Source organism: Neovison vison, chromosome 8 (genome assembly GCF_020171115.1).
Source record: "Neovison vison isolate M4711 chromosome 8, ASM_NN_V1, whole genome shotgun sequence".
NCBI lineage: Eukaryota > Metazoa > Chordata > Mammalia > Carnivora > Mustelidae > Neogale > Neogale vison.
This window is the reverse complement of record NC_058098.1, coordinates 113427588-113455408: the sequence shown is the minus strand read 5'-3', so window position 1 is coordinate 113455408 and position 27821 is coordinate 113427588. Positions and strand designations below refer to the sequence as shown.

The window sequence follows — 27821 nt, the reverse complement described above, 5'->3', positions numbered from 1 at the left end:
TCTCATGGGTCGTAAGATCTAGCCCCAAGTCAGGCTCCTACAGGGAACCTGCTTAAGATCCTCTCCCTCTGCCCTTCCCCCCAACTAATGTGCATTCTCTTTCTAAAATAAATAAATATTTTTAAAGGGAAAAAAAAAAAGAATGACAGGTTTAAAACTTGAAGTTAAGAAGTCTATCACTGGGGCGCCTGGGTGGCTCAGTGGATTAAGCCGCTGCCTTCGGCTCAGGTCATGATCTCAGGGTCCTGGGATCGAGTCCCACATCGGGCTCTCTGCTCGGCGGGGAGCCTGCTTCCCTTCCTCTCTCTCCTCTCTGCCTGCCTCTCTGTCTACTTGTGATCTCTCTCTGTCAAATAAATAAATAAAAATCTTTAAAAAAAAAAAGGGAAGAAGAAGTCTATCACTGTATCATAAAGAATACTGGTAACTTCCATAAAATACATTTATACATTCACTCAGCAAGTACTCATTGAATGTCTACCACATTCCAGCTACTGTTCCAGGTTCGAGGACTACAGCACTGCACAAGAACATATATTCCTGACCTGCAGGAGCATTCCAGTGAATTCTAGAAGCAGCCTCACTGAAAATAGATACTGTTTGTCATAAGGTACTAAAAATAAATCTAAGAACTGAAAAACAGTAAACTGTTGCCATTTACTACTGTGGAGACAAAAAAAAAAAAAGCCTTAAAATTCAAAATTCCAAAAATAATCTTAGTACTCCAGTAAAATAAAAGTTCTTTAAAAATCTTAATGGTAATAGGTAATCTGAAAACACCTGAATTTTAAATATAGTCCAATACTAGAGTGAATAAACAAACGTAAGGTCTTGCCAAAAGACTTACCAATGTAATGTAATTGTCAACAATAAAGAACCCCTACCTACTCTAAATAATAAGAAACAAATTCTTATTTTACCATAGGAAAGGTAACATTCCCTAGCAACAAAGTAAAACAATAGCTAGGTACACTTTAAAAAACACAAGAGCTGGTAGTCCAGCCAGGTGTGCATGTGTCAGAACACACACAACTCCTGTTTGCAGACCCACATACTTCAACGGATGGACTGGAAGAATAAAGGCCATAATAACTTACCATAGCTGTGAGGAAAAATGACAAAAGGGATGAAATTAAAGATTTAAGTAACACTACAATGAAAGAAAGAAATCCTTCTTAGTTGAGAGACATTCTCCACAAATGCACCATGGATGAAAATCTTAATCTTGTAAATCTACCTAATTTAGAAGGTAGGTTATAAACGATCAACACCCAAATTGTGGATACAATATACACATTCTGACCACCAAGCATCATTTACTATTTTCGTATCAATATGTAAGAATACCCTGCAAGTCCTAGAACAAATTAAGAAACATTAGAGTCTTAGAACAGTTTAAAATTATCTAACATCTTACCTAAGCCCATGTCTAAGTCCTCCTCTCTTCTGAGGCTAGACAAATAGGTAACATTATGACTGACCCAAATCACAAGCTCAGACAAAGGACAACTCTATCTACTTAGGTACACACTCAACAAGAATTAAAATAAAAAATCTACGGTTAAAAAGATATCCTTAACTTTGAAGACATTTTAAAATGTCCAATTACCAACAGACTTCTAGCTAATCTCCCATAGAAAATGACAGGCTAAGTCTAAAATTCATATGGAATTGCAAGGGACTTAGAATAGATCACCTTCCTTTATTATTTTTTAGAACAGACAACCTTAAAAAAACAAAATAAGAGGACTCTCACTTCTTCATTTGAAAACTTACTAAAGACCAACAGTAATCGACAGTCTGGTCCTGGCATTAAGAATAGATATATAGACCAATGAAATAAAACTGAGAGTCCAGAAATAAACTCACATGTCTATTATCAACTCATTTTCAACAAAAAGTGCCAAGACATTCAATGGAAGAAAGAATAGCCTTTCTAATAAATGGTGCTTAGACAACTGGATAGGCACATACAAAAGAACTGAAGCTAGATCATTACCTATTTCTATTAATATTATTATTATATACTCATATATAATAATTAGTGAAAGGTTATATTAATAGTCATATAATCACAGCATTAGTTATAACCCAAAAGGTAGAGACCCATATGTCCATTAACTGATAAAATGGATAAATAAAATCTATGTCTATACAATTAAATATTAATCAATCTTAAAAAGTAATGAAGCACCATAATGCTACAAGGTATATGAACCTTTGAAACATTACGCTGGGGGCACATGGGTGGCTCAGTTGGTTAAGCATTTGTCTTGGGCTCTGTCATGATCTCAGGGTCCTGGGATCAAGTTCAGTGTCAGGCTCCCTGCTCAGTGGAGAGTCTGCTTCTCCCTCTCCTTCTGCCCCTCAATCCCCACTCATCCTCTCTCTTAAATAAATCTTTAAAAAAAAAAAAATTATGCTAAGTGAAAGAAATCAGTCACCAAAGACCATGTATGGTATGATTCCATTTATGTGTATGTCCAGAACAGGCAAATGTATAGAGACAGAAAACAAATAGATAGTTCCTTAGGGCCAGAGATTTGGGGTTGGGGAAGGAGAAGTTATAGTTAAAGGGTATAGGACTTCATTTTTCTCATTCTGAGGTGATAAAAATGTTCAAAAATTGATTGGGATGATAGTTGAACAACTTTAACATACTAAAGACTATGAACCTGTGCAGTTTAAGTGCATGTATTATATGGTATGTGAATTATATCTCAATAAAGCTGTTAAAAGAAAAGCCAAAAATCAAATACACTTAGTATACAAGCTTAACAAAGACTCCCTGTCAAACAAAATCCATCAAAATACTACAGAAGTCTAGGAAGAAAAGGAATGTCCACTGGAGGAGCTGCTGTATCTCTCCATGTACTAGTGCAATATGTCATAAATCCTATGGCTGGAACATTTTTTAAAATATTTCATTTTTAATTAATCTCTATACCCAAAATGGGACTCAAACTTTCAACCTCAAGATCAAAGAGTCTCATGTTCTACTAAGCCAGCCAGATAACCCTAATCTTGCTTTTTTTTTTTTTTTTTTTTGAAGATTTCTTTCCTTAAGAGAGTTAGCAAGTGTACAAGAGTGCAGGAGGGGAAGAGAACGGGAGAGAGAAAATCCTCAAGCAGATGCTCCACTGAGCACAGAGAAGAACACCGGGCTCAATCCCAGGACCCTGAGACCATGACCCCCAGCCAAAACCAAGAGCGGCCGTTTAACCCAACTGAACCATTCGGGTGCCCCTAAACTTCCTTTCTGATTAAAGGATTATGGTGAGCATTACTGAAGTGTCTATACAAAATGCATCCTATTGGTTACTTAAAAATATGTGTAAGAAAGTAATGTTTCACAGTGAGAACAAAACATTGCCTAAGTTCAACATAAAATTGTTTGGGAAAAGGAGGGAAAGCAGAAAGGAGTTAATGACTTCTAAAAAGTATTCTTAAAAATTATTCTTCAAGGGCACCTGGGTGGCTCAGTGAGTTAACCCTCTGCCTTTGGCTCGGGACATGATTTCAGGGTCCTGGGATCAAGACCCTCATCAGTGTCTCTGCTCAGCCGGGAGCCTGCTTTCCCCTCTATCTCCACCTGATGCTCTGCCTATTTGTGATCTCTGTCAAATAAATAATCTTTAAAAAAAAAAAAAAGTATTCTTCAGGGGCTCAGTGGGTTAAAGCCTCTGCCTTTAGCTCAGGTCATGATCTCAGGGTCCTGAGATCGAGCCCCACATCGGGCTCTCTGCTTGGCGGGGAACCTGCTTCCTCCTCTCTCTCTGCCTGCTTCTCTGCCTACTTGTGACCTCTCTGTGTCAAATAAATAAAATCTTAAAAAAAAAGTATTTTTCAAAAAGTTAATATTAATATAAAAGGAACTTAAATTACACAAGACTCTTTAACTCCCTAAATATCTTAAAGCTGTGTTTGAGTAATCAGTATTTACATTAACAGTCTATTATTTCAGATATCCTTCAATAAATGACCTAAATGAAATCAAGCACTTTAGAAACAGTAAATTTTAACTTAAAAGGAACATAGACTTCAAAATGGAAAAAGATCTGTTGGGACAAATAATTTATGTTCTCCCAAGTCCAAATATATGATGATATAGGTACCCTAATTTTGATGATAATACACACAACAGGCAGTACATACATTCAGGGCTTAAAGTTAGAGAGGTGTTTTCGAAGACTACAAATGACAGCACATTTTTCAGGGAACAGATTCAGGAATGCAACCAAGAAAGTCTCTCCCAAAACACTGCTATAAGTACTTTGAACAATATATTGTAGACTCCTCCATCGCCTCTGCTTCCGATTCCTCTAGCTTTGGCAACATTTGGTGAAGTTTTTCTAACTGAAATTACTCATACTAATTTTAACCTGCACATGAGAGAACGGAAGATTAGTTTCAACCCAGAAATCAAAATCTAGGAGGATAAAAAAGTCAGTGTGCAAATGAAAAAAAATAGTTCACATAATAGTTCACAGATCACATAACCTCTATACCCAACCCCTCAGCTTATATTCAGGGATAAAAATAAGCCCACCAACGCTTATTTTCCTTTTTGAAATTCTGATCAAATTTTGCTGGCTTCTTGCATATACTGCTTCACTTGCATTAAGTGAAATATACAAAAGCTTATTCAGTTAAATAATTAAATGGATGGGCTAAATTTCTACATTAAATGTGGCAACAGTTTTATAAGCATGAATCTATAAAGAGTAAGATGATGGCTTAAAACTTAGAAAATGCATACCTATCAGAACAGCTAAAATTAAGAAGACTGACAATACTGTTCATCAGATGTATTAAGAATGTAAACCTCTTACATTGCTCATGGAAGTACAAGTTGGTAAAACGAATTTGGAAAAATTTTGGCAGTCCCTACTACAGTTAAATGGGCATTATGGACCTAGCATTTCTACTCCTGGGCATATATCCAACAGAAGTATGTATTTATTTTGCCAAGACTTGTACAAGAAAGTTCATGGTAGCTTTATTCGTAACAGACAAAAATTACAAATAATCCGTGTGTCTATCAAAAGGAGTGAATTGTGATATCTTCATCCAATGCAACACCACTCAGCAATAACAACCAACAATTACTGATGCATTAATAACATGGAAAAATCTCTTGGATTCAATGTTGAATGAACGAAACCAGACACAAGAGTGCATACTTTACGATTACATTTATGTGAAGTTCAAGAGTTGATAAAACTAATCTACGGTGATGTAATCAAGATGGTCAGACTCTCAATGTTAAAGATAGGAATACCTGGCAAAAGGAGACAGCATTCTAGAATGCTGGTAGTGTTCTCTTTCTTGATCCAAATGGCAGTGGTTACATAAGTACAGATACATTAAAAACTCACTGGCTATACTAAGGTTTATGCACTCTGTTGTATGTAAGTTACACCACACACAAAAATAATAATAATAATAAAATAACCCTAGGAAGAAATTTTTTTAAATATTGTTCTTCCTCTAAATGCATTTTATTTTGAAGATTTTATTTGACAGAGAAAGAGAGACAGTGAGAGAGGGCATACAAACCAGGGGGAGTGGGAGAGAGAGGAGGCGGCTTCCTGCAGAGCAGGGAGCCTGACACAGGGCTCAATCCCAGGACCCTGGGATCATGACCTGAGCCAGATGCAGTCACTTAACGACTGAGCCACCCAGGTGCCCCTCTAAATACATTTCCTTCTTAGAAAAGAACATGAAACAAACCACATTTTTCTCCATGCGTTCAAACATCTCCCACGAATCTCACATCTCAGACATTGTTAGCTTTAGGAAAAAAAGATGAAATCAAGTTCAACATCTGATATGGCCAAGTTAGAGATATCTGTGCTTTTGGCAAATTATATGCAGCAGCACATATGATCCTTAAAGATAGTTCTTATTACTGATCTCTGGAAGCCATTCAGGGAACAACTCTTTAAATAGTAAAAAATAAAAACTAAACTACATACAGTTTCCCTTAAAATGTCTTTGGTAATTATGCTATAAATGGAGTCAAAACTCTACTCATTAAGCACAGATACCAGTGGGGAGCAAAACAAGTTAGCAGGCATGCACTTCTGTCAGTCTGTCTCAACTACTGAAGTAAACATTGAAAAGTGACCATTTATAAAAGAACAGTTCAGTGTAGGTATGGAAAGGGACCCAACATCATTTTATATAGTGGTTTTAAGAATAAAGACTTTGGAATCAAACTGCCTGGTTTGGATCTTACCCTTGCCAGGTATGTCCTTTGTGCCTCGATTCTACAACCATCAAGCTGAAATACTAAAAGACTGCATAGGGTTAATGTGAATACTGAGTGAGATAGTACCTATTAAATACTCAGTAATCAGAATACCTAGAATTCGGTAATGATTCAAAAACTGTTATCTTAAAAGATAATCTATACTTTCTCTTGGAAGAATACATCATCTATGAGCTGCTCTTACCAAAAAGTCAAACCTGAATCTGATCAAGTCCTCAGCATTAACACTCATAGGACAAAGGAACATGTGAAGCATACCAATGGAATAAAAATCAGACTAGGGAATCTCTGTAAGACTAACAACCAGGTTCTTCAACAAATTAACTGCCAAGAATAAAGAGATGGAGGGAAGCCTTAAAAAGAGTTTAAAAATGCTTTAAAGGCCACCAATCACAATGTGGACCTCATTTGGTTCAATCTTGACTCAAACTGTTAAAAATTTAAAAATTAAAACATCTGAGTCAACTGGAAAGCAGATCCCTTCTATTACCTAACAAGGAATTTGCTTTTATGTATGGTATTACTGTAATGTCCAAAAGGCCCCTTATCTTTAAAAAGAGATATATACTGAAATACTGACAAATGAAATTATGTATCTGGACATACTTCAAAACAACACATAAGGTATGGAATGAGTTGGGGTTTAAATAAAATGAGATTGAGTTGATAACTAAATACATGAGCACTCATTATACTATTACCTACTTTTACATGTGTTAAAAATTCTTCATGTTTCTTAAAAAACAGAGAATGATATAAAACTGCAAGCAACACTATACACAATTAAGATTCTATCCAGAAGAGTTCAGTAACAGCTCCCACCATTGCTTAATGTTTAATATGTCCCAAGTATTAAGTTTTACAGACATAACTTAATTCTAAATTAAGTTGTGACCTTCCTAAACTGATTCCTGAAACTGAAATTACTTTTACATGATAACTTTTGATACGACTCTTATGGGATGATTTCATTCATGTAAAGTTCAAAAATGGGCAAAACCAGTCTGTGGTATGACAGTTTAGTATAGCAGTTACCTTTTGGGGTAGTTATGAGCTGGGGGGTAAATATTAAATGGAGGCGATATAACAAGTGGAGGGTAAGGTTCTATATCCTCGTCTGGGTAGTGTTAATATGGATATATATATATAAAAATATATATATATGTAAAATTTCAGCAAGCTATACACTTACGATCTGGGTACTTCCCTGTATATAAATTATACTTCAGGAAAAAAAAAGAAAAAATGTATTTACCTGACTATTCCCCCAACAATCAAATCAGCATTAGAAAGGGAAAGGTATAAAATACTTGAGTGTATATACATTTAATTAGCAAGGAAAAGTCATTTCTCTCTCCCACCATTACCACCTATTTTGTCTCTCATTACAGATTTTCATCTTCTCTTGTATAACTCCCTACTTCTATAAACGAAATCATGGTTTTTTAAATACTGACCTACTGGGGGGGCCTGGGTGGCTCAGTGGGTTAAGCCTCTGCCTTCGGGTCGGGTCATGATCTCGGGGGGCCTGGGATCGAGACCCAAGTCAGGCTCTCTGCTCGGCGGGGAGCCTGCCGCCTACCTCTCTGTCTACTTGTGATCTCTATCAAATAAATAAAATGTTTTAATAAATAAATACTGACATACTAGACTTGATCGTTCTCACATAAATTTTTTGTAATTATTTCATCTGTAGCTTTTTGAGAATGACTTTTACAAGTGATAAATATTCTACTTACAAATTATTAGGTTCACCAACAATAACTGAATTTCTGTGGTATTCCTCATATATGGCATTCATAGCAAATGTCGTTAAGTGATATCCCTCTAAGTTCAAAATGTTTCTCACATTATGAATTCAAGAATTAGCAATTTTAGTGACCCTCTCCATATCTTATATTTCATGGTAAAAGTTTAACTATAGTAATTGATCAATTCCAATACACAAGGGGATTTTATTCTAGAAAAATGTTTAGTTCACCTCTTAAGTTTACAAAAGATGACTAACTTCTTTCCTCCTATACTTCTGAAAATCTATTTTCAATATACAAGTGGCAGCTCAAAAAAACACACACACACACACACAAAGAAGCTATTTACTTCACAAGAATGAGACCTACAAATCAGGATTTCCCCTATAATTTGGAATGTTTGATAAACACCTCAGAATATTCTTAGTTTTAAGAACTTAAATACTGGGACGCCTGGGTGGCTCAGTTGGTTAAGCAGCTGCCTTCGGCTCAGGTCATGATCCCAGCGTCCTGGGATCGAGTCCCACATCAGGCTCCTTGCTCGGCAGGGAGCCTGCTTCTCCCTCTGCCTCTGCCTGCCTCTCTGTCTGCCTGTGCTCGCTCTCTCTCCCTCTCTCTCTGAAAAATAAATTAAAAAAATCTTAAAAAAAAAAAAAAAAAAAAGAACTTAAATACTGAAGTTTTCATTTTTGTCCAATAGAAACAAGCTCACATTTAAACTTGTATTATTACTTTATTAACTACTCAGAATGAGAACAGTCCTCTATTTCTAAATCATGAAGTAAAATATTTATATTTAGCTCCTTTAGTGAACTGCACCCTTACATAAATTGACTCAGGTCAATAAAGAGGATGTACAAAGTCAGTGTAAGCCACTACTCATCTCCTACCTTCTTCAGCTGGCATTCCACCTCTGCAGGCAGATATGGTTCATGAAATAAATTCAAAACTAATCATTGTGACTTCTCCTTCTTTACTTTCATTCTCCGAGGAAAAGCATGACCCACCACTGAATCAGTGTAAAGTAGAGGCATGCTATCCCAAAAATCAGACAATGTTTAATGTCATTTTTAATTAACAGAATATTATTATTTATACCAGAAATTCTATATGGAAACCTTATCAATGAAAATTAGTATCGACATTTCAGCTTAGAGGCCACTAACTAGGTATATAACCTCACTCAGGCCCTCATAACCTTCCTGTGGCTCCAGTGTCTCCCCCAGGAAAAGGGAAAGCATTATTTCAGAGACTGCAAAAACATGACACTGTGTGGGCTGCTACTCCCCCTCTGAACAACCACTACTAATAGATCAGAGATGGATTCAGAAATGGCACCTGAGGTGAAATTTATCTGTCCCTGCTAGGCAAGTGATCTACGCTTTCTTCCCCTTTGAAAATTTGTCTGTGACCCACTTGGAATTAAATACATTTGCACTAAACAGATCAGACATACGTGTATATATATATATATATATATATATATATATACAATATACACAAGCTAATTTAAGGAGTTAGAACCTCAATTATCATCTTTAAATGGACACTCTATCTTTAAATGGACACTCTTTTTTTAGAGTATGTCACTATTTATTCATTTTTCTATTTCAGGTGTAAAACTATGAGAAATAATCAAGTCTAAATGGATGAAATACTGAATCTTTCTCAATTTGCTAAACATGCACAACAGTGTTATTTAATTTGAACTACATTCTTAATACTGAGGCATACCTGACCGAGTCTGAGGCAAATCCTATGACAACAATTTACTGAAAAGCTTCCTGGAAAATCAACTAGGAATGTTTACCGTGTTACTTACCTTAGGGCAGATGCACACCCAGTTACAGACTGATATAGAACTCGTAAAGGTGAGCACCCTGACATGTGTTTAGACAATTACATAATTCTGTCAAAGTGCTATTTCTAGCATCTTCATGTAGTTTCTGAATGTCAAACGCCCCCTGTAGAAAGTTCTTCTGCCTAAGTACTCCATTCCAAATTTCCAATTCCTCCTTCTTTGTCCCTATCAAATTCTCACCCCCTCAACCCAACTCTCAACTGTTAGAAGAACACTCTAATTCAAGTAATATTATTTTGTGCTTTTTTTTTTCAAGGGAGAAAGCCAAAATCAGGGAGGGAGAGAGAAATAACAATTGCTTAGTACCATTAAAAAGTGAAAAAACTGGGCGCCTGGGTGGCTCAGTGGGTTAAGCCACTGCCTTCGGCTCGGGTCATGATCTCAGGGTCCTGGGATCGAGTCCCGCATCGGGCTCTATGCTCAGCAGGGAGCCTGCTTCCTCCTCTCTCTCTCTGCCTGCCTCTCTGCCTACTTGTAATCTCTCTGTGTCAAATAAATAAATAAAATCTTAAAAAAAAAAAAAAGTGAAAAAACTGTGGAGAAAGGGAGAGTCATTGGTCAAAACAGAAAATAAATGCTTACTATGAGCCAATTAATGTGTTAGGTGAGGTAGATGTAGTAATTAAGGTAAGACTCCCTCCTGGCAGAGATTAAACTGGCTAGGAAAAATAAGTAACTAAAGCAGTATCAATGAAACAAATAACTTGTGCCATGAAAGTTGGATATAACATAGTCTTAAAAATCAGAGAAGGTCTCAGGGCAACCTGCTGGCTCAGTCCTAGAACATGCAACTCTTGATCTCAGGGTTGTGAGTTCAAGCCCCATGTTGGGCACAGAGTCTACTTTAAAAAAAAAAAAAAAAAAATTTAAGGGAAGGCCTGCTATGCAAAGCTTAGCCAAGAATACACCAACATTTGAGAAATGACATGAAACACTTGAGGAACTGCAAAAACTATAGTATACCTGATACAGCTCCGACATTATGAAAAGCTCTGGAAGCCACACTAAGGAACTGGACTTGATTTCAAAATGTAATAGTGACTGAAGCTGACTTACTTGAAGAGCACAGGTGTACTTTTACAAAAGTTTCTATCAGCCTACTTCACACATTGTTAGAAAGGTGATCAAGAAAGGGAAGGTGTGAAGAAATCACAAAAAGGGAGAAATGAGCAGTACATCAGAGACTTTGGGGTATACTTAAGACACTGCAGGTCAGAGCAACAATGTCTCTACAGTAGATGCTCAGTCATATGCATCATCGTGTACTATAGAAAAAAGCAATTATGGAGATGAGGAAGAATCAAACCTCAAACAAACTTAGATTGCTGTCTTAATGAGAAGTCTTAGCAAGAACCGGATTTTTGTAAAATTAAAGACACAGCTCTCACTGTTTTTTGTCTATGATTTTTAAACAAGGTTGGTTGTTTTTAACTGGGTTCAATTTAAAAGACACTATTCACCTTGTTATACATATATCTAAGCATGAAGTCCAGTAGAAATGATTTCCCTTTACGAAAAGCTCCTGCCACGGATACCACTACTATGTTAAGATCTCGTATGTGCTCCTGTAGCAATATCTGCTCCAAAGCTTCTTCATCGAGCTCAAAGTTATGGTCATCTTCATGAGCAAGAACAATCTGCACTGGACATGGTTTCTTCATAACCTCATCAGAGTTTACTAGGTCATCATCTTCATAATTCTCACCTAGAATTAAAACAAGAGAAGGGGGTTACTTGAATTCCTGCATTACAAACTTCTCCTAAAGCATCAAAACTAAACAAAATTTCAAATAACTTCCCCTTTATTCCAGATCATCTAAAAATAGTTATAAAAAGTGATGGCCAGGGGCGCCTGGGTGGCTCAGTGGGTTAAGCCGCTGCCTTCGGCTCAGGTCATGATCTCAGGGTCCTGGGATCGAGTCCCGCATCGGGCTCTCTGCTCGGCGGGGAGCCTGCTTCCCTCTCTCTCTCTGCCTGCCTCTCCATCTACTTGTGATTTCTCTCTGTCAAATAAATAAATAAAATCTTAAAAAAAAAAAAAAAGTGATGGCCAAGTCATATTGGATTTCTCATCCCCTCTATAACAGGATCAAGAATATTGCTAAGAGGGGCGCCTGGCTGGCTCAGTGGGTTAAGACTCTGCCTTCAGCTCAGGTCATGGATCTCAGGGTCATGGGATCAAGCCCCGCATGGGGCTCTCTGCTCAGCAGGGAGCCTGCTTCCCCCACCCCCTCTGCCTACTTGTGATCTCTCTCTCTCTGCCAAATAAATAAATAAAATCTTAAAAAAGAAAAGAATACTGCTAAGATTTCCCACTATATATATAGATAAGCAGCAATACTGAATACAACCTCTACTATTAAGTCTTAACAGCTAAACATGAACAGTAGCTACTTCTGGAGCACGCACTATTTCATAAACAACTTCTGCTACTACTGTATGCACACAGAAACTGATCTGTGATCTGTGTAAAAGGAGGTTGGGGGGATCGATTTTATCTGATAACTCAGAACCCAATTTTCCCTGTGGGCACCACCTGGAAATTACTCTAAATTACAAAACTTAAAACAGGAAATGTAAATATTGTTTGCTGTGAAACTTAAATGGCTAAGCTAGGGTCCTAAGAAGTTTCTAAAACTCACACATCCAGTAAAGCTAACAAGTCCCTAATTTAGTAAGAGTAATATAATAGCACACTTCCCTTATTAAGCAAAGCCCCGGATTAATATTTTAATGGAAAACACAAGAAGAAGAGTCAGTGAGGTATAGAGTTATATCCTACAGTTTCATCGGCTTCTGGGCTCTTTTTCACCAAAGACCACAGCTACCACTTCAAAAATCACTTAACTCCCCAAAACAGCTATATAAACTCTTCCTTTGTTTACCTAGGACACTAAAAGAAGGTAACCTTTGCAGAAGAACTTTACTCAATAGTAATTAAGAAATAACTATAAAACATGAAACGGCAGAGACAAGTTCCTCAAGTGTAGGTTTCTGCTCTTTTAAAAACAAAACAAACAAAAAGACCTAATAGCTGGTTTCAGAGTCTATACCCCTTAACTGGCTTTCTTCCCTATCAATGGCCTGATCCCACACAGTAACAACTTACTCCTGGGGACCTTCTTTATTACCCTTTCCCACATCAACGTTTTTAGAAGACTCTCCCCTTGAACCTGTCTACTAAATGCCCCTTCCCAATCTATGGAGACATATGGTATCTATTGTGTTCAATGCAATGCAAAGAGTCCCTTCTCTTCCAGGAAAACAGTCTACTGAGGAGGGGAACATTATTAGCCAACAATCCAAGAACACCTTATCCAACTAACCACTATTCTTAAAGATTATTTTTCTACATTAATTGATTTTTTTTCTCCTTACAGAAAGAAATACCTAGCTTACTTGATTTGCAAAAGCTAAGAGCCTTTACTTCCATGTCACAAGGCCACTTTCACTGTACAAATCAAAAGCAGCAACACTATTTCAAAATGAGCTGCAAACAGTGATGATATAAAGAGCAAGGGATTTCAAAGGAGAATCTTTGAAAGTAAAAGCAATCAATATTTAATTAAAGAATACTATCACTTCCAGTTTCAACAGCACACAAATATAGAGCAGTACGTAACTGGACTCCCTTTTTGCCCCCTCCTCTAATCCAGTCTAAATTCCACAAAGTAGCAACTAAATAATACAGGTAAATATGAGTGTGATTAAATTACTCTCCTTAAAATCACTGTTACAGAGGATTAACAACCAAAATCCTACACATGTCTTATAAAATCCTATACTCACTGCCAAATCTCTCCTGCCTCATTTGGTGCTACCCTCACCTCAATAAGCTACAAAAATAGACATGCTAGCCTTTTTTCAGATCCTTATGCTATTAAAGCTCTTTCTAGACTCGTATTTCACTCACGATATTCCTCTGTCTAGAATATTCTTTTCCCCATCACTGCCCTAATCAATTCATGCTTATTCTTTAGGTCTCAGTTTAAACATCATTTCCTCAGGAATATCCTTCCTGAGGCTCCTAACCAAGTTTAGTCCTCCTATCCTCCCCCAATCTTTATCCACCCATCACTTGAATATTTATATAAGTACTTAATTATTGTATGTTCCCCCCTCTAGACTATCAATCCTCTGTTCAAAACCTTCAATTAGCTTCCCACTGTAACCAGAAAATAGAAAAAAAAAAAAACAAAACAAACTCTAAGTTCCTTACCATCACCTCCACAGTCCTGTGTGATCTGGCTCCTCCTACAGTCTAGTCTTCTCGCTGTTCCTTGAACAGGCCAAACCTGTTTCCCACCTTAGAATCTTTGTTCTGGGGGCGCCTGGGTGGCTCAGCGGGTTAAAGCCTCTGCCTTCGGCTCAGGTCATGATCCCAGGGTCCTGGGATTGAGCCCCGCATCGGGCTCTCTGCTCAGTGCAGAGCCTGCTTCTCTCTCTCTCTCTTTCTCTCTCTCTCTGCCTACTTGTGTTCTCTGTCAAATAAATAAATAAAATCTTTAAAAAAAAAAAAAAAAGAATCTTTGTTCTGTTTTCTCCTGTCTAGAACGCTCTGTCCCTAGAAATTCAGGGGGTTTAATTCTCCATCATCAAGGTCTCAGCTCAAGTATTATCCCCTTTTTTTTTAAGACTTTATTTATTTATTTGACAGAGAGCGGTCACAAGCGGGCAGAGAAGCAGGCAGGAGCAGGGGGGCGGAAGCTGGCTACCCACTGAGCAGAGCCCAATGCGGGGCTCAATCCTAGGACCCTGAGATCATGACCTGAGCCGAAGGCAGAGGCTTAACCCACTGAGCCTCCTAGGCACCCTCAAGTATTATCTCTTAAATGTGGTCTTCCTTGACTACTCAGTCTAAATTAGACCCCTCCACATCACTTTAACAAAACAGGGTTCCCCCCCCAAGTCCTTCTCAGTATCTAAAATAACCCTTTTTCATTCGTTTACATGTGTACCTTGTATCTCTCCCACCATAATATATATGTACCACAAAAAAAAAAGGATCCCAAGTACCCTGCTGACCACTCTCTCTCCCAGCACCCCGAACAGTGCTTGGCACCTAGCAGGTGCTTAATAAATACTTCTTGATTGGATGAAATTTACACATTTTACTCAGGAGTTTTACACCTGCCCCTATGTATTTTATGGGCAAATGTGACAATCACATAACTAGTTTGGGAAAATACTTCCGGCAACTCAAAAGTAGTGTATTTATTACAAAATTAAAATTAGAAGTATGAAGTTCTGCCAAGTAATACACTAATTTAAAAGAACCGAAAATGAATAAAGTATGCTAAAATGTCATGACCAAATTTGGATTGCAGATTTTGTTAAAAATGAACAAATAGTCCTGCTCCTATATAAAAGCACTAGTCTCTGAAAAATAAAACAGACAAACCACTTGGCAGGAAATTTTTATTAACTTGAAATTTCACCTAGATTAGTTGACTATAGTTACCATGTAGCCAGTTTTTATTAGCATGGATAAAGACAGGTACCTAAGATATACAGGCAGCAGATGTCTACATATCGTCACCATTTCTAGTCTACAGACTTCTGAAGTGCCGCAAACACATTTCAAAGGTATAATGAAGCACAATGACATGGTTCACTAAGTTTACTCCCCCATCATGATTTCTCTACCAAATTTGTACTAACCACAGATAAAGTATACTTCATTCATCACTGATACAAGCAACTGAATAACTGTAATGTACATTAGACTACTTGTAAACCTTAACATACAGTGATTATCTAAATTGGAAATCTTTTTAAATTTACCATTACTCTGAGATTTTAAGCTGAAGTTAAATGTTATGCAGAGAACAGTGATTTTAATTCTATTTCCATTTTTTAGTGTCAAAAAATGACTGAAGGTGACTTCAGACCTCCAATAAATTTTCCTGATTCACTGTTCCAAGTCAGTTCTTCCCCCACTCCAACTCCCAAATGGATCTTTCAAGGTCAAAGCTGAAAGATACCTACCTAGAGAAAATCAAATGTTCCTCAAATATTTCCCCATGCCTTAATGCTAAGCATACTTAACCTCTATGTCACAAGGGCTACAAAAAGACATTTACTTTAGTAAAAAAGATCAGTAGTTGTCACTGGTTGAGGGGGAAGGAGACATGACCAGGTGGAGCTTGAGGATTTTTAGGGCAGTTAAACTATTCTCTCTAATGCTATAGACATATGGCATTATACATTTGTCAAAACCCACAGAATATGCAACCCCAATAGTGAAGCCTAATGTAAACTGTGGGCTTTGAGTAATAATGAGGAGCCAATGAAGATTCATAAACTGTAACAAAATGTACCACTTTGGTCTGGAGCAGGGAGCCTGTTGATGTGTGGGGACGAGGGAACATGCATACTCTGTGTTTTCCACTCAGTTTTGCTGCGAACCTAAAACTGCTCTAAAAAAGGAAATCTACAAAAAAAGACACTTGTCTTTTTGATCGCTCTTTAAACATACTTTATCTTAAATCTGCCAAATTCATACATTCAGCATATACTCCAATGGCAAAATTTACACTTCAGGACTGACCTAGATCCATCTGCCAGCTTCCAACATAATTATAAGCTAAGGCAATAAAAAGATGCTACAAATCTGCATTACAATAAAATGTTACTAATGTTAGATATTTCAACCCCAAACTAAACTTGTAGAAAGAGAACCAAGTAAAGGGTAATTCACTTTTCAAATGAAATGAAATGCAATGAAAAGTGTATTTTAAGTTATTATTCACATTCCAACTAAAAATGTAAAACAATCTGCATGGAAAGTAGCATGGTTCAGTCTACTCACTATTTACAAAAATTAGCAGTTTGACAAAAGCATTTTTGTGTCTGGTACTTGGCCCTCAATATTTATACTCTATAACCAAATAAAAACCGTATCTAAGTATTCAGAAGTTTATTCTAGCTTATTTTTTTTAAAGCCTTAAAGAGATTATACCATAGCAAACCTATTTGTAGGAATTTTATAAGAAAATAAAAGATGCTAACAAAGATGAACAAGTTTGTTGAGCAGCATTATTTGTGGCAGTGAAAACTAATGTTGAGGGGGCGCCTGGGTGGCTCAGTGGGTTGAGGCCTCTGCCTTCAGCTCAGGTCATGATCCCAGGGTTCTGGGATCGAACCCCACATCAGGCTCTCTGCTCTACAGGGAGCCTGCTTCCTTCTCTCTCTCTCTCTCTCTCTGCCTTCTCTCTGCCTACTTGTGATCTGTCTGTCAAATAAATAAATAAAATCTTTAAAAAAAAAACACAAAAAACTAATGTTGAGTGTGGAACTCCACTGGAAATAGACCAAACGGTTCTTTTAAATCACGTGGACATATGACATGGCTTAAAAACACATCCACACATTTAAGATATTAAGGATATTTAAGGCATCAGTATAAAATAAGTAGGAAAAAGGTAGATCACAAACTATTACAACTCACCCCCAATTCTGTTTTGCTTTGTTTTTAAAAAACATTAGGTACCTTACAGAGATAAAAACAAAAACAAAATAACACTTGGGACTTTCTCTTTCAGTCATTAGAATAACTGTTGGCCCTCTGCCACAAACTGTAAAACTAAGCAAAATATATGAGGCATCTTTTTTCAAGGATGGACAATAATCATAGAAGAGTAATCCTTGATAGAAGAAAACTCACAAGGTGAGCCCCATGATCACCACGCCCATCTCTCACTTAACCCTCCCACTCTCTGCCTAGAAGCAATTGCCTAAACATAGCGTGGGGAACCACAGCACAAGTATCTGAGCTCAGGGCTGCTAAAGCAGTTGGAAACTGTCACACACAAAAGAGAGTTAAAGAAGCTGTGCAGAGGTACAGCCCAGAAGATTCACAGGTACAGAGGAACACAACACTATGCAAAGCTTACCAGAAAGCTGCTACTACAGGGTTGAAAGACGGAACAAGAGACACCAAAAATGACAGTACTGGCATACTTTGGCATTCTGGTCCAGCTGTGATGTAAAGATCTTATGAACACCTCAGGCACCACAAAGGCATAAAAGAATCTGATGGGGAGGCGGGCTACAGAATAGATAAAACACTACGGCCATTAGGTTGATAGTCTCTGAATCTGGGAGATGTATATACACAAGTTCCTTATGTCATTCTCATCATTTCCACACATATTTGAAAATGTCCATAGTAGAAAGTTTCTTTTAAATAGGGCTAGGGGCACCTGGGTGGCTCAGTTGGTTAACTGCCCAACTCTTACTCAGGTCATGATCTCAGAGTCATGGGACTGAGGCCTGTGCAGGGCTCCAAGTGCAGCAGGGAGTCTGCTTGAGATTCTCTCCCTTCCTCCCCCCTCTCATGAGCACGCTCTCTCTCTAATAAATATATCTGGGTGGGGGGGAGGCAAAAAAGGTAGTGAGGCTAATAAAGGTTTTATTAGGAGATGAAACAGATCCAAATACAAAAGACAGAGATGCAGGTCAGTGCTATTAGAAATACAAAAAAAGTCTGAAAGATTCTGTAACACAGCTTTCTCAACCTTTCTTCTACTTCCACAGCCCTTTAATGATTGGGAGACACAAAGGAGTGCCATGGAGGATTTTTTTTTTTTAAGTTTTCAAAAATACACAAGTTCAAGCAACTGTAAAGTTCTATGTCTACTCTACCACTCCCATCAACCCAACTCCCCATTAGAAAAATTCATCTAAACACATCAATCCTTGCCTCGTAAAATCTGAAAGCAAAAACCCTAAAAAACTCATTATCAATTGGCTAACTAAAAGCAGGTACTCTTTCCTAGGGAAAACTGAAAAAAATGAGATTTAAAATCAAATCCATTAAAAGCCTAAAAAGACAATTTTAGGACCAGATGGCTACACTGGTGAATTCTACCAAACATTTAAGGATGGAAAAAAAAATTTTTTAAAGGAAGAAACTATACCAATTCTACAAAGACTCTTACAGGGGGAGGGAAAAAAAAAGAGTATTTCCCAACACATTTTATGAAGACAGTACTATTACCCTAATACCAAAACCAGACAAAAACGTTACAAGAAAAAACTACGAACCAATAGCCCTCATGAACAGACATAAAATCCTTAATCAAAATCCTGTATTCAGAATACATAAAAAAATTCTTAGTTGTTTGATAAGAGCAATTCCACTTTTTTTTCAAAGACTTTATTAGAGACAGAGAGAGAGAACATGCATGCACACATGCATGGGGAGAGGCAAAGGGACGAGCAAACTCCCTGCTGAGCAGACTCCTGACACAGGGGCCTAGATCCCAGGATCCTGGGCATGACCTGAGCCCAAGTCAGACGCTTAACCAGCTGAGCCACCCAGGCACCCCCTAGAACAAATTCCACCTTAAAGTGGATGAAAGATTTTAATAAACACTTCAAAGAAGACATATGAATGGTCATTAAGCACACGAAAATATACTCAATACCATTAGATGTTAGGGAAATAAGAATTAATACCACAAGCAGATACCACTACACACTCTAACAGCTAAAATTTATAAGACTGACAAAACAGCTGGTGGGGAGCAAATGGCACTCACATATATTTCTGTTTAGAGTACAAAATGATACAATCACTTGGAAAAAAAAAAAGTTTTGGTAATACCTTATAGAAAATCAAACATAGTTTAAATAATCTCTATGCCCAAGGTGGGGCCTGAATTCATGACCCCAAGATCAAGAGTCCCATGCTCTACTGACCTAGACAGGAGCCCCAATTAAACATATATTTACCATACAACCTGCAATCACACATCTAGGTACTTAAAAGAGAAATCAAAACATATGACAACAAAAGACTTGAAAATGAATATTCATCATAACGGCCATAAACGAAAAAAAAAAAAAACCAAAGGTCCATTCACTGGAAAATTCATCAATTGTGTTAAACCCATACAATAAACTATTACTTGGAAATGAAAATGAATTACTAAAACACACACTAATACAGATAAATCTAAAAAGCTATAGGGCGCCTGGGTGGCTCAGTGGGTTAGGCCGCTGCCTTCGGCTCAGGTCATGATCTCAGAGTCCTGGGATCGAGTCCCGCATCGGGCTCTCTGCTCAGCAGGGAGCCTGCTTCCCCCCCTCTCTCTCTGCCTGCCTCTCTGCCTACTTGTGATTTCTCTCTGTCAAATAAATAAATAAAATCTTTAAAAAAAAAAAATCTAAAAAGCTATATACTAAGTGAAAGGAGCGACACATATGAAATTCTAGAAAAAGTAAAACTACAGTAACAGAAAGCATATCATTGGCTCCTGGGAGCTGAAGACAGAGGAGGAGAACTGACTACTGCTACAAACTCAATGTGCATGTGTCCCCAAATTCGTATACTGAAGCCCTCCGTAATCCCGGATGTGATGGTATTTGGAGGTGGGGCCTGTGGGGTGATAATATAAGGTCATGAGGGTAGAGCCCTCATGTATGGAATTAGTAAGGGACTTTAGAGAAATGATCTTTCTCCACCCTGTGAGGACACAGCAAGCCTCTTCTTGAGGATACAAACAAGAAGAGAACTGAAACCAAATCTTCTGGCACCTTGATCCTAGGCTTTCCAATCTCCATTATCTGAAAAATAAATGTCTGTTTAAGCCATCCAGTCTATGGTAATCTGTTAAAGCAGCCCAAGCTAAGGTAATTATAAAAGGATGCAACGAGTTTTTTGAGATGATAGAACTGCTCTGTACCATGATGGTGGCAGTGGTGGGGGCTACACAACTACAAATTCATCAAAACTCATTAAATTGTACTCAAAAATCAGTGAATTTTATGTAAATTATCGCAGTAAGGCAGATTTTGAAAAAAAAAATCAATGCAGCCTATTCCCCTTAGCACTTTTTTTTTTTTTTTAAGATTTTATTCATTCATGAGAAAGGGGCTGGGGTGAGGGGGGAGCAGACTCCCAGCTGAGCAGGGAGCCCAACCCCCAATATCATGACCTGGGATCAACACAGATGCTTAACTGACTGAGCCACCCAGGTGCCAAACCACATAAATGAGAGGATAAAGCAATACAACCAATTTATTGGTCATTTTCCAGAACAAAAATATTGTAAATAATATTGTCCTCTTCAAGGAGTATTGCCCATGAAGGTTATACTCCAATGGGATGAAAAACTAGAGCTGTCAATTCTGACACTGCTCAAATTCAATTTAAAATGTTTTCTCTTGGGTGCCTGGGTAGCTCAATGGGTTAATAAGCCTCTGACTTCGGCTCAGGTCATGATCCAGGGTCCTGGGATTGAGGCCCACATAGGGAACTCTGCTCAGCAGGGAGCCTGTTTCCCCCCTCTCTCTCTGCCTGCTTCTCTGCTTACCTGTGATATCTCTCTCTCTCTCTCTCTCTCTGTCAAATAAATAAATAAATAGGGGCACCTGGGTGGCTCAGTGAGTTAAAGCCTCTGCCTTCCGCTCAGGTCATGATCCCAGGATCCCGGGATCAAGCACTGCATCGGGCTCTCTGCTCAGTGGGGAGCTTGCTTCCCTCTCTCTCTTTCTGCCTGCCTCTCTGCCTAATTGTGATCTCTGTCTATCAAATAAATAAATAGAATCTTTTATAAATAAATAAAAATCTTTAAAAAAAAAAAAAAGTTCTCTCTTGACCTGAAATTAGGAACTAGAAAATATAATTCTGAGTGTCTCCAATGGTGACAAATATACTCCTCTGTGAATGAATTCCTGTGAATCCACTACCTCACCATGCCAAAATATTTTGGTTAGGAAATAAAAAGGTTATTAGGAAGTAACTAATTGTTTCTCGGCCTTTTGGCTAAGATCAAGTGTAATATTTATTTTCTTAAAGAATTCAAAACAGTGGGACGCCTGGGTGGCTCAGTTGGTTAAGTGGCTGCCTTAGGCTCAGGTCATGATCCCAGAGTCCTGGGATTGAGTCCCACATCGGGCTCCTTGCTCAGCAGGGAGCCTGCTTCTCCCTCTGCCTCTGCCTGCCATTCTGTCTGCCTGTGCTCGCTCTCTCTCCCTCTCTCTCTGACAAATAAATAAATAAAATCTTAAAAAAAAAAAATAAAAATAATAAAAAAATAAAGAATTCAAAACAGCTTTTTATACTGGGGAGGTAGGACGTTTTATTATTATTGTTACTCCTATAAATCCCACAATCTGTTAAGGCATCAACAGATTATGCATATGCCTCCCAGAATATCTATGTCAAGACCCATGAGGACATTTAAGTTCTAACATGTACGCTTAAAAATTAGCCTCAATACTCAAAATTCTATCTAAAATATCACTCACAGGGGCTTTAGAGATCAGGCAGCCAAATTCACTAATTTTACAGGAAAGGAAAACACAGGACTAGATTTCCGTTTGCAGCAAGAACTGGGCTAGGTCTTCTTATTAATTTTGTGATTTTCCTCTATAGCAGTGCTTCTCAAACTTTTAACATGCATATGAATCACTTGGGGACCTTGTTAAAATGCATATTCTGATTCAGTAAATCTGGAGGGGAGCCTAAAACTGCACATTTCTAACTTCAAAATTGATGCCAGCACTGTTGGTTTCTGAACCTAATGAAGAACCATGGATCACCATATTTTACAGTGTTTAGTAAGTAAACCAATTTTGTTTTGTAGTTTATGTTTTTACAGAAGGAAAAAGTTTTCAAGCTAAACTTTAATCCTGTATTCTTCCTGAGAGACTGCTGATACTCGGATGTAACTAACCACTCCAACCTAGCCACTGAGGATTCTGGATAAGGTGAAAAAAGGCAGTGAACAAAGACATCCCTACTTTAAAAATGTAAGTGTAGAAAATGTTTTTTAATATGTTGACATGATATATAGCTGGAGTTGAAAATTATTGGTCTGTTGGTCAGGAGTCATCATCAGTTCACCTGAGGGAACTTTCATAACAACGCTGGGCTTCCCTCACCCCTCCCCCAGACAGATGCAGCCCAGAAGAAGAATACTGACCGACACACACTTGGATTTCAATAATACAGGGTTTTTTTTTGGAAAAAGAGAAGTAGAATCAGGGACTTCAAGTTTTAACTGGGTGGCCCAGTGGGTTAGGCCTCTGCCTTCGGCTCAGGTCACGATCTCAGGGTCCTGGGATGGAGCCCCGCATTGGGCTCTCTGCTCAGGGGGAGCCTGCTTCCCCCGCTCTCTGCCTGCCTCTCTGCCTAGTTGTGATCTCTGTCAAATAAATAAGTAAAATCTTAAAAAAAAAACAGAAAACAGAAAACTCACAGGTTAAACTTCTCTCATACAAAACAGAAACTACAACACAAATTGCAAAAATAAAAACTTCAAAGATTTCAGAAGACCTATTAATAATGTCAGATATCAGATACTTTCCCACATTAGCTTTTCCCCTTTTGCTAATCATTTTGCTAAGAATGTTTTTAAAGAGTATCTAATGTAATTCATCTCCTTCCTTCATTACTGTCAAATTAAGAGATACACAAAAATTGTTTTCTTAAAAGATTCACATATTACTTTCCACTTGAAAACTACTATTTCCATAGTAACCAGCACTGATGTCACGGAATTTTTGCTGTTCCCATTTTAATATGAGGCATAAAAATGTTTTTAAGAATTTATCTAAACAGATTAAGAAAAACGTAGAATAGATTACAAATGTACAAGCACAAGGTATTTTCCCCAAAGCTTATCTCCAAATATCAAGCAGTTCTTAAAGCATACCCTTTGGAAAATGTAAGTGTACTCTGAAGAAAAAAAATTTCAACTGAGGTTAATTTAAATTAGATAGCTTAAATGAGGATGCAGTTTATGAAGTCAATTTTGTTAGCTAGTTAAGAGATGCTGGAATAATGGCTCAGGGGACTCTTAAGCAACAACACAGAAATTTAGAAAAATTCTACTTAGGATCAGCAACAAAGGTTTTTCTCAATTTCTTTCTAAAGTTAAGTCCTGTAGAAAATCTCACTCAAGTTACCCCAGGGGTCTTGCATCTGTTCTTAAGCACTTTTTTTGGAGGGGGGAGGTGGGAAAGATACACTTTTGTTCTGAAGTCCTAGTTTTTAAAGAATCAGAGTACACAATACTGAAAAAATTAATTTTTAGGGAAGTTATTTATATGCTAAAGGAATTTTTACATACATATGAACAGGAAAAAAAAAGTTTCCTTGTCCATGAAGTACTATTAAGAAATGGGGCAGGGTGGGGGAGGATCTGAAACAATCTAAATATTCATGGATAAATTAACCATGAAATAGAAAGCCCAAATTAACAAACAAGATATAAGTGTGTCAACATGTATAAACTTCAAAACCGATGTCAAATGAAGAAAACAAATCACAAGTACATCCTCTGGGCCACTTACTAAAAATTGTTAAATAAAGCACAATACTGTGTATCATTTATTTTAAAAATACATGTAAGGGGGTGCCTCGGTGGCTCAGTTGGTTAAGCATCCAACTCTTGATCTTAGCTCAGGTTTTGATCTCAGGGGTGTGAATTCAAGCCCCACACTGGGGCTCCATACTAGGTGTGGAGTCTACTTGGGTGGCTCAGTGGGTTAAGCCTCTGCCCACGGCCCAGGTCATGATCCCAGGGTCTTGGGATCGAGCCCCGCGTCGGGCTCTCTGCTCGGTGGGGAGCCTGCTTCCCTTCCTCTCTCTCTGCCTGCCTCTCTGCCTACTTGTGATCTCTGTCTGTCAAATAAATAAATAAAATCTTTAAAAAAAAAAAAACAGATATATATGCCAACTTCAAGAGTGTGTGTGTGTGTAGGAAGGGAAGAAAAGAAGAAAAAGATATTGGGAGAACCCTTCAACTTGTAAAGTGACATTTTATTTTTTGTTAAAAATGATTCAAAACAATTAAATACTATGCATTAGATCTAGGCAATGGGAGCTTAGACATCTATAATATTCTCCTTTCATTTTTGTAAGTTTGAAATATGGTACAATTGTTTTTAATAAAGACTTTTAGGGGCGCCTGGGTGGCTCAGTGGGTTAAGCCGCTGCCTTCGGCTCGGGTCATGATCTCGGGGTCCTGGGATCGAGTCCCGCATCGGGCTCTCTGCTCAGCGGGGAGCCTGCTTCCTCCTCTCTCTCTGTCTGCCTGCGTCTCTGCCTACTTGTGATCTCTCTGTCAAATAAATAAATAAAACCTTTAAAAAAAAAAAAAGACTTTTAGATTACTTCAGAATTTACTTCACAGAAAAGTCACTTCTAAGTATTGAATGACTCCATGACTTTGGGCCAGGTACCGTGAGAGGAACAACAACAACCCTGCAATTTAGCAATTATCCCCAATTCAAGATTAGAAATACGGACAAAACTTTTTAAAAAGAAAAAGCAGTATATGCATCAAGATTTCTATCTTGGGGGGGGCACCTGGGTGGCTCAGTGGGTTAAGCCTCTACCTCCAGCTCAGGTCATGAACTTATTTAGGGTCCTGGGATGGAGCAGGGAGCCTGCTTTTCCCTCTCTCTTTGCCGGCCTCTCTGCCTACTAGTGATCTCTGTCATACATAAATAAAATCTTAAAAAAAAAAAAAAAAAAAGATTTCTATCTGGGCTTTTATAACAAGTCCATGCTGTTTCCTCTATAGCAAACTTACAATGTTACAAGATAATTCTTATAAAAAATCATTGTTCCCCAGTAGCACAGCCACAGGAAAGGAGACACAAATCAGTCCATTATTTCTGAAAAGATGTTTATCACTTAAAACAAAACCCTGATATCAGTTCATCTATCCTTATAAAGCAAAAAATGACAAGAACAGATTACGTGTGGGCTTAACAAGTTTGATTTTATGTCATTGGGAGAGGTAAACTGATAAACATCTAAAATTAGAGATTTTTAGATCCTTAAAGTCCTGGATTAAACTGGAGTCCTGGACAAAAATAAATAGAGTAACCAAAATAATTAAAACTACAGATACACATGTCTTCCTTGATAGATCAATAGGAATTTTAAAAAAAATATATGTCTGCTATAGCACAGTCTAGCTGTAATTTAATTATACATGGATCTGAGTTATACTGACAATATTTAATTAGCCAACACCACACCATAAAACAGTGAGTCCCATGTACACTAAAGCTTAAGAACCAGCTGGGTGGCTTGTTTGGAATACACTCTTGGATCTCAACTCCAGAGCTGATTCAGCTGATCAGGAGCGAGTCCAGGAACCTGCATCTGTAAAAGCACCCCACTAACCACCACCACTGTCATTCCAACGCAAGGGGGTTAAAGGACTAGAAGTAGGAGTGCGTAAGTCTTTATTCCTTCAACAAACACTCACTAAACACCCACAACAAGGTTCTAAGAATTGCAAGATTCACTAGTGAACAAATTTTTTTAAAAAGTCCTGCCCTCAGGAGTTTATTACATCCTAAAGATGAGAAAATAGAAAACAAGAAAACAAATAAATGACATTGGCTAGTGTTAAGTATAGTACAGAGAAAAATAAAGCAGGTTAAAGGAAATGGAACAGGGGCTTGCTATTTCATGAATGAATGATCAGGCAAAGATTCTCTAATAAGGAAACAGTTGAGGAGAAAACTGAAAGAAGTGACAGTATCTGGGAGAATGGGTAAAAACATCATTAATAACTTTCTCACTCTTCCAAATAATGTATGAAATAATTTTAGGGGTACCTTCTACTATAGAAGAGGGAAAAACACGGTCTATTCTGGGTTAATAGCTACATAATACCTCTTTAATCCTCAATGTCATTTTGTTTGGTAAACTATAAGTTTCCCTGTTTGCATAAAGGAGGACTATGAGGTCCAGATTAAGCAATCTGCAAAGACATATATTTCCTAAGTAATCAAATTTGTATGCACACTCAGGTCCTTGTCAAATCCATCATCTTCCAACTATGCCAAATGAGCATGTTTGTTGAATAAACTCAAGAGCTGAATTGTTACCTGCTCAAGATATCTAGAAAGCTAAAAAAAGTTACCAAAACCACAATTTGTTTAAAAAAAAAAAAGAAGAAGAAGAGAGGGATTTATTTCCTTTAAAACAAATCTTAGCATACAGCTACTTTTCCCTCTTTCCAAAAATTTGTCAAAATTTATTTATATTGTCAGCAAAGCATTTATACCATCCCCCAACATGTGGGAAATAATCTTTTTTCTCTTCATTAGCTTTCTAGAAGGGCAAATTTTAAATTGGAGACTTTTAAAATATAAGATGCAATAAAATTGTATTTGCCCATCTTTGGTAAGATATGCATATATATTTACATGTAAATAAATGTGTGATTCATTGTTTCATATGGTACACCTACACAAAGGGTCATCAATAACTGAGGAAGGTCCCCCACCCCATCTACTTCAAGCTAGAATAACTAGAGAGCAAGGCACTATACTTGATACCAGAGAAATGCAATTTGCTGGTAACAGTCCTTACTCTCAAGGCTCCAACACAAACAAGTATAAAAGAACAGTAAAGAAAGCACTACATTAAATTATTTAGCTAGTGTTATCAATGAAGACATCCTCTGGAGAAGGCTGCATCTCTCTGAGCCCTGAAAATCAAATTAAGGCTAACCTTCAAAGTTTAGGCTAAGAATACTAGGCATTATCCTGAGAGACCAGGAAAATTTTGAGGCAGACGAGTGACAGGATCACAGCTGTGCTGCAGAGATAAACCAAAAGTGATGAGTGTGTAAGATGTATAATGAGAATCTAAAAACAGAGAAATCAGATATTAAGTAACTAGAGAGCGTAAGTATAAGGTGAGCAGCCCAAAGTCAGGACGTGACAGTAAAAATGAAAAGCAATGCATGTAAGAGCTAGCCAGTTCCTCTTCAACATCTCCCTCTGAACTAGGCAACAGGATACACTAAATTATTCCATATTTCTATAAGGAATATATTCTTATAAGCCTTTATAAAACAACAATACACTAAATTTCCATTTCCAAAAGTAATTTTGGCAGTTACTCTAAGGTTTTCTAACACAGGGTTCAGGTATCCATCAAAACCAGAGT

General features: G+C 37.6%; 1 protein-coding gene and 1 non-coding gene across 4 annotated transcripts in view; one reads left to right on the top strand and one right to left on the bottom strand.

The window, feature by feature from the left end:
- ATL2 (atlastin GTPase 2) overlaps window positions 1-27821 on the bottom strand; it is a 56184-nt gene that overhangs the window by 19268 nt on the left and 9095 nt on the right. For 2 of the 3 annotated variants that reach the window (XM_044261723.1, XM_044261724.1), the window contains exon 2: window positions 11347-11591. The exons of the other annotated variant lie outside the window; for it this stretch is intronic. In XM_044261723.1, the coding sequence (XP_044117658.1) occupies window positions 11347-11591 (245 nt within the window). The remainder of the gene's footprint in view (window positions 1-11346; window positions 11592-27821) is intronic. 3 annotated transcript variants of the gene reach the window in all.
- Window positions 21640-21822, top strand: LOC122916568. The gene has a single exon (XR_006386226.1). It is a non-coding gene; the product is annotated as a U2 spliceosomal RNA (small nuclear RNA).